Below are 8026 nucleotides of genomic sequence, written 5' to 3'. Positions count from 1 at the left end.
CTCTCGGCTCTGGTGGCTACATCCTGGTACGGTGACAGAATTTCACAGGATTTCAACAAACAAGCAAGGACATGACATCGGTGTCCCCCCCCCAGCCGAAACCCATGAGAAAGGAACAGACTACTCTTGCAGAACAATTCAGAACATGAAGCACACCGGGAAGTTTCGGTTGCTGGAGTGCAAATATTCCAGTTATGGCTTTCTGTTCCCAATGACACAGGTGCTATTCTTAAAATAAATGATGCCTGATCTTTCATAAATGAATAACAGGCTATTTTTAAACTAATCAACCGATCCCCATAGGTGCCCTCTACTGTTAAACCACCCAAAATGTCAATAAACTGTAGAAACCACTCATTAATTATTTCAATAAAAGGTGAAATACATAATTGTCACATTTAGGCTGTATAATATGACATAGGTATGAAAGTATGTATGTGTGTGGATAATTGATATGTGAGTGTGTATATAATTATATATTGTATATCTATCTATGTACATATCTATACATTTATGTGACTTTGGAAAATAAATTAATCAATGTATTTATGTTATTATCAATAATATGTTATTTTACATTTGTACATTAACTGAATATTTTACTGGAGAATTCGAATTCAAAAAAAAATAATTAAAAAGAAATCAAAAGAAAAACCATAAGAAACTGTCAAATAAACACAGGGTTCATTTCTTTAAATTTCCAAATCCTTTCAATTATTCAGTAGAAACTTTAAAAACCTCATGTTAGTTTTTAGAAGTCATTTGAGTGCTTTTATACACTGTGTAGGCACTTTTATTGCCCAACCCTACATTGATCCTAGCCACATGCTGGTCAATAAATACAGTATATAACCTCTGAAACATTAGCTATGCTAATATATTTCCAATCAACAAGAAAGAATGCAAAGCAATCGCACAACATTGAACAGAACGAACTGTCTGACTAACGAATTTGACAAATGTATGTGTATGCAGTGTTGAACTCATAACGAAGAGGCAGATACCCCTCCAAGAAAAGAACTTCACATAAAAAGTCTACATGACGTGATTGTGTATAGAACTGGGAAATTCCACAAGCTGACTGTACTTGCCTCGGCAGCCCGATCAGGACTGAACCAGTTTTCAAATCACACTACCTAAGTCTCGTTTTGCATTTGGCAACTTTAATTGCACAACATTGCACAAAAACAAGCTTCGTTTCCATTCCAAGCAGTGGTTTCTTCTTCACCAGAAAACAGTGTTAACAAATGCTTCCCATAATAAGAATTACCCTCAGTGTACTGTAATTTGAGGTTTGCCGCTGAGAAGTTGACAGCGCCATTACGTGTCATTAATTCAGTGGTTGTTTGAAGTTGCCGGTGACACAAGAAAGCATTAGATTGTTTTGTTGTTGATGATGTAACTGTTATTTACAGAGGCGTCCTGTGTATGAATCTACATTGTCTTCATTATGTATGTATGTATGTATGAATGAATTTATTTATTTATTTATTTTTGTGTACAGTGTGTTTTGCCTTCTCTCCCTCGGCGTTTCTGCTTGCTTGGCTCCAGTGAGTTTCTGCACAGGTGAGTTTTGGGTCCAGAACACCTGTGGATAGTATTTAATTCATTTTTTTTTTTTTTTGGTAAATAGTAGTTACAAGTTAAAAATAAACAGCAGTGTAGCCCGATCTAAAAGGGGAGTGTGTAGTGAGTATGGAATTGGGAGTAGAACAAATATCTGTGATTATATATATATATATATATATATATATATATATATATATATATATATATATATATATATATATATATAGAGAGAGAGAGAGAGAGAGAGAGAGAGAGAGAGAGAGAGAGAGAGAGAGAGAGAGAGAGAGAGAGAGAGATAGATAGATATACAATTTATTGTTTTTATTTGGTGTAAGTGTATTTGTAAATAATGTGCCATGTAACAATACATTACAAATGAAATATGTATTAATAATTAATATCCTTAACAAATGTTTTGAGATAATCATATACAATAACAATGGGTTTTTAATTTGTGTCCACACAGGGAATAGGTCTATAATAATAATAATAATAATAATATAATAATAATAATAATAATAATAATAGCTTAATTCAGATGGTGGTGTGTTTTCTTTAATCAATTAACCACAGCAAAAACCCTTTTTGGGTTCTTATGCATAAATAAAAATTTTATTTGTTTGTGAGGCAATGGAGCAATTTAGTGCATAAACTTGACTGGCGTAACAGTATTTTCATAAAAACTGTTGTGGTGAAGTAGTTTTGACACTACGGTGAGTTTAAAAAAAAAAGGAAAACACGTGCACGTTAAATGTTACAACGTCGTATATATATATATATATATATATATATATATATATATATATATATATATATATCACAACACCATTTATGTTTTTTTTTCGTTTATATCCATTAAAAATTAAAACTATATTTTTAATGTTGTGTAGATATACAAAACATCTATACTTTTGTGAAGACGTTTTGAGGTGTCTGTGGACTTTTTGGATGAAACCACCAGAGGGCGGTAGTGAGCGCTATCCGCCAGTTTAAATTTGGGAGCGAGATGTGGGACAGTCATTCATTCAGGGAATCTTCATTCACCAACTGCAGAGAGACACTATTTAAATTTGGAAAAAAAAGACATTTCTTTCCTTCATTAGGAAAACACAACTTTCAGGAATTACATCTTTATAGAAGCTCATTTCTGAGAATTTGTGTTAACTTTTTACTTTTCATTTCATCGAAATTGTGTTTCTTTTTTTTTTTGTCCCCCCCCACAAGAAAACCGCTTTTCCTTTTTGGGACCAGCACTTATCAAGAAAGATGGCAAACTCGGGACTGCAGTTGCTTGGGTTTGTCCTGGCCTTCGTTGGCTTTGTCGGTCTGATTGCATCCACGTCGATGCCGGAATGGAAGGCATCATCGTATGCGGGGGACAATATCGTGACAGCTTTGGCGATATACGAGGGGCTGTGGATGTCGTGCGCGTCACAGAGTACTGGACAGGTACAATGCAAATGGTTTGACTCGCTACTGCAACTGAGCGGTAAGTAAAAACACTCATATTTACAATGAGAATACTGCTTCACAGGACTCTGCACTATGCAGTGATTGCGAGTCGTGCTCAATGTTTTTTTTTTTTTCTTGTCTGAAATTGGAGAAAGTAAGCACATTTGTAGCATAGTATGTGGACAGAATTTGAAAAGTCTCTTATATAATAAGAATGGGTCAGCTGGCTCATGAGACTAACAAAGATTATTAACTACAAAATTCTATACTACTAATACTACTATCAATCAATTAATCTTTCTTTTATATAGCGCCTTTCAAAGTGGACCACCTTCACAAAGCTCTTTACAAGATGCAGTAACAACAAGAAAATTCATAATACTTTAAATACAGAGAAATGCATAATACAAAAAGAAAATACATACACTCTTTACATAATGTATTAAATTTTACGTATTATGTACTACATGACTTACAGTGATGATACTATGATGATACTATGATTATACTATTATTAATCTATATAACTACTACTACGAATAATAATAACAGTTATGTTCATGCTACTTGCTGCAGTAGGAGATTATCATCTCCAGCACAGTGAGCTGTTTTTTGTCCAAGGGGTGTGTTTTTGTTATACTGATAACATTTTACAGGAAACAATTCCATTGTCTTCCGACAGCTGTTTTTTCAACCCGGTTCAACAGTCTTCTTAAATACGTACCAAAAATTAAGAACACAAACAACAGTTTTTTTCTGGACGCATGCGTGTGCGTGTGATTGAACGCTGCCTCCTGCTGCTGAGAGGGAATAGGCTTAGGGAACAGGAGCCGAGTGAGAAGGGGTGTGTAAGTCCAGGCAGTGGCTTTTCCAGATGCCTGTCTCCAATGGATTCCTCATCACATTCAGGAATGTACTCTTCAAGTTCAGCCTTGCCATAAAATATCAACCAGAGACATGTTCAGTGAGACAAAGGCTGACTAGATTTTTTTTTTTTGACAATTTATATAGCATCTCCTCTCTCAGCCTATCCTGCCAGAAGCAGTGTTATAAACCAGAAGCAGTCATGAATAGCAGAGTCAGAACCGCGTGTTCTGTAATAAAAGGAGACCGGAAGGCTGTTGAATACCCAATCTTGAGCTGGAAGTGGGTGTTCTGGACCCACATAGTGATAAGCACAGTCTTCTTAGCAGCCTTGTTTGTCTCCATGCGATTTATTGTTTGCAGAAATGTGATTTGTTGATGTTCCGGTACCCCACTAGGTTCCCCTATCCCATTGCATGTGTCTACCTGTCCAGGACACGTCTGCTGTAACTACGCCCAACCGAAACCACCTGACACCCTCTCACGAGGCAGTTACATACCCCCCCCCCCCCCCCCCCCCCACTTGACTTGCACATGAGGATCTGATCTACTGTACACCTCCATCAGATATGAATCACCTTGTTTAACTTGCTGGAGAGTAAATGTAGCAGAACACACTTTCAGTCAGTGGGGAAACTGAACAGTTGTGATCCCAGAGTATGTTTCATCACTGGCATGTCCCAGGGCCCTATCGCTAGCTTCAAACCAAAAAGTAACCTGTCATAAAGCTGCATTGCATCTATTGCTAATTTTGGATCAACATAAATCCAGATGCTGCAGGTCAGGAAAACATAAGCAAAACCACTTAATGGCACCCCTGACTAAATCAGGCAGGGTTGTTCATTGGCACAGTGCCTCCAAGTGATCTTATATTGCAGTTGCAGTGGTTATTGTTTTAAAGGGAACTTCAGCGTTCAGCATCGCACCGCTTCTCCGCTAAATGATCTTCAGTGGAATTCCATTTGGCTTCTTTGTGATCATGTGTTTTGCTCCTGTCTTGTAGCCAGTGTCCAGACCACAAGGGCTCTGATGATCTTGGGCATCTTCCTGGGGTTCTTTGCCATTCTCATTGCGTCGCTGGGTATGAAGTGCACCACCTGCTTCGCCGACGACAAGCAGAAAAAATCACGCATTGCCACGACCGGGGGAGCCGTCTTCATCACGGCAGGTACAGAGTCAGGGGACTGACAGTATAATTGAGGGCAGCACTAACAGAACTGTAGCTATAGACCTATAAACCCCAATATGTTTTTTACTGTGGGCTTTGAGGAGTTAAACGTCACTCAGGAGGTTCCATTGCTCTTGCACAAGACTGGGTCCAGTATTGCATTGATTAGATTGTAGGTCATTATTTAGTGGCTGTTTTGCAGATGCCTTGCCCTTACACAAGTTCACCACAGTGAAGTGCAGTGAAGAATAGTGAAAGTAAGGGTAAGCTATTGTAAATGTATCGTATAACTATGGGAAAAGCATAGCCAAAACAGCCAAAGAACTGTTCAAAAATACTGTGGTAAACGTTTATTAGATTGACGGAGCTGCGCTGTGCTGTATCAGTTTGTGGCTCTCATTATTTGATTGGTTCCAGTCTATATTGATGGAGCTGCACTGTGCTGTATCAGTTATTGACTCTCATTATTAGATTGGTTCCAGTCTATATTGATGGAGCTGCACTGTACTGTATCAGTTTGTGGCTCTCATTATTTGATTGGTTCCAGTCTATATTGATGGAGCTGCGCTGTACTGTATCAGTTTGTGACTCCCATTATGAGATTGGTTCCAGTCTATATTGATGTAGCTGCACTGAGCTGTGTCAGTTTATGGCTCTTATTAACCACTCTGTATTGTCCACAGGTCTCTCGGCTCTGGTGGCTACATCCTGGTATGGTCACAGAATTTCACAGGATTTCTACAACCCATTTACTCCGACCAACACAAAGTAAATGATTCTATTAAAAGTCCTGTACTACGTGTGGAGTTTTACTGTGACATGCCGGTTTAGTAATGTGGCTGCATGCATTATGTGGATTACCATGCTGTATGCCACAACACAAATCTAGTGATTCAAATACTGTATTGCTGTTGTTCATGTTTAAATGGTGGAATCGCACCCCTCAAAATGAATTTCTGATTCAGCTCAGGGTGGCTCTGATGTTTCTGACCTGTTTCCCCTCATTGTTCTGTTCTGCAGATACGAGTTTGGCATGGCTCTCTTTATTGGCTGGGGGGCCGCAACACTCTGTATCCTGGGGGGGGCCTTCCTCTGCAGCTCCTCGTGTTCCAAGGGGGGGCAGGCAGGCTCTCAGAAGTACCCTAAGACTAGATCCATGCCCTCAGGAGGCAAGGACTATGTGTAGAGCCCCGAGGAAATCAACCTGAGTGTGAGCAGGGCTCGATTACAGTGAACTGGACATTCAGCATTCAGTATCCCACCATCCGAAGAGACAGCGTCCAGTTTATAGACTCTTTGAGATTCAGAAACCAGACCTTTACTACATATTCACACTTGTGCACGCTGGCGCAGCGTACATTCTGATAGGATAATCACTCTTCACACGAACAAATCATGCAAAAAGCACACCATTGTATCTGCTATTAACTGTTCTTTGTATGGATGTATGTTGATTTTAGACAGGTAGGGGTCTGCAGTGTGTGCAATTAAAACTCATTTCAAATATAGTCTGTATATTTAATATGTGCTTTTTTTTTTTTTTTTTTGTACACAGAATTTTTTGATAACTGTTAGGTCATTTTTAATGTTTTCCGCTGGGTAAAAGCAACTGCCAATGAGGAGGAAAGCTCAGGTAAAGTGGCTAGTGTGTATGTTGATACAAGTTGCCGTTTATGTTAGTTAAGAAATATGTGGACTGTAACAGTTAACAGAGCAGCACTGAACCTCTCTACCAGACTATATTATTGTGTACAATACTTGGGAGTGTTTGTATTTTTGCAATAATGTATTATACTGTAGTATTTTGTCATGAGATGGTTTTCTTTCTTGTATTTGAAATGTTGCAACGTGCAGTTGAAATGCCAGCCTGCATGATCATGGCTTGGAACCTGCCATTAAAAACGCCTGCAGAGCACAGGTGTTGGATTGGGATACACCTCTGTGAGACAGAGACGCCAGAGTCATTCCAACAGATGTGCATTTGTAAACAAGGTTGAGGTCCAGTCCTGTTTTTCCATCTCAATTCCCAATTCCAATCCTCGAACGACGCAGCGTGTCAGTGTCGGACTGAAAATGACTTTTGTTAATTTCATTTTTTAAATAAATGGGAAACACTTTTGTAAAGATCATGTGGTGTTGATTTTTTTTTTCAAATTTCTTTGTGTTTATTTTAAAATATCTGTGTTTTTTTCCACGCGTAACACACATTTCTATTTTCAGTTCCCAATAACCATTATCAGTGCAATTTCTCGTTTCTATTTCAGAATAATTTTCTGAAAGAAACTGGGCAGTATTACTGTAGCTAAAATCTTTTTAAGGGATGTAATAAAGAATTCATTTCCCCTTCATTCGCCATTTTATTATTGAAGTTGTAGATTTTTTAAAACTCGTTATGTGAACTCTATGGAGTACGAGAAGTTCTGCAGTACAGACAGAGTCCAAAGAAATCTATATCTTCAAATTATTTACAATTTAAAGGTGACACCAAAGGTTACCATAGGTTGTTACCTTCGTGCTTTCCTGTATAAAGTTATCAGTGGAAGAGGACATTTTGAACAATAGAACAGGGCTGCAATTTAACACCCTGTCTTTCTGTAGTAAAGACAATGAATTGGTTGTGATGCAAGGCAGATGAGGGGCACGTTGAAGCATGACAAAAAACGCTCGCAAATTCCTTTCACTCAGGTAATGTTGGGTTAATGTGGATTTGAAACAGTGAGTGTCGAAGGTTACCTGATTTTTTTTGCATTATTATTTAAATGTATGCCTACCTTGAAAAACAACTCCAAATCCTCACAATTCACAAGTTCCTGTTACAACCAGCCCATTCATCACAGCACCTTATTAACTGTTAGTTCTTTATATATATATATATATATATATATATATATATATATATATATATATATATATATATATATATATATATATATCCTTCACATCTCACGTCGTCTGAGACTTTAGACTTGTGTG

The 8026-nt window shown here is 37.9% G+C and overlaps 1 protein-coding gene across 2 annotated transcripts; it reads left to right on the top strand.

Annotated features, from left to right (window-relative positions):
• Nucleotides 1-1468: 1468 nt before the first annotated feature.
• LOC121323700 (claudin-1-like) lies at nucleotides 1469-7180 on the top strand. 2 transcript variants are annotated; one of them, XM_041264904.1, is made up of 5 exons: nucleotides 1469-1566; nucleotides 2794-3058; nucleotides 4889-5053; nucleotides 5737-5821; nucleotides 6074-7180. In XM_041264904.1, the coding sequence occupies exons 2-5, from the start codon at nucleotides 2836-2838 to the stop codon at nucleotides 6237-6239; spliced, it is 639 nt and encodes a 212-aa protein (XP_041120838.1). In that variant the 5' UTR covers nucleotides 1469-1566; nucleotides 2794-2835; the 3' UTR covers nucleotides 6240-7180. The 2 variants fall into 2 exon arrangements, with proteins under 2 accessions (XP_041120838.1, XP_041120837.1); XM_041264903.1 differs by lacking the exon at nucleotides 1469-1566 and having other exon boundaries at nucleotides 2580-3058.
• Nucleotides 7181-8026: the final 846 nt, after the last annotated feature.

This window comes from Polyodon spathula, chromosome 11 (assembly GCF_017654505.1).
Source record: "Polyodon spathula isolate WHYD16114869_AA chromosome 11, ASM1765450v1, whole genome shotgun sequence".
Taxonomy (NCBI): domain Eukaryota; kingdom Metazoa; phylum Chordata; class Actinopteri; order Acipenseriformes; family Polyodontidae; genus Polyodon; species Polyodon spathula.
Note: the sequence above shows the minus strand (reverse complement) of the source record. Positions and strands in the feature narration are given on the sequence as shown.

Excerpts from the sequence above, each read along its gene's own strand:
- LOC121323700 (XM_041264904.1), top strand. The coding sequence starts at position 2,836 with ATGGCAAACTCGGGACTGCAGTTGCTTGGGTTTGTCCTGGCCTTCGTT. Across the intron at positions 3,059-4,888 it reads CTCGCTACTGCAACTGAGCG|CCAGTGTCCAGACCACAAGG; the intron begins GTAAGTAAAAAC and ends CCTGTCTTGTAG. Across the intron at positions 5,054-5,736 it reads AGCCGTCTTCATCACGGCAG|GTCTCTCGGCTCTGGTGGCT; the intron begins GTACAGAGTCAG and ends TATTGTCCACAG.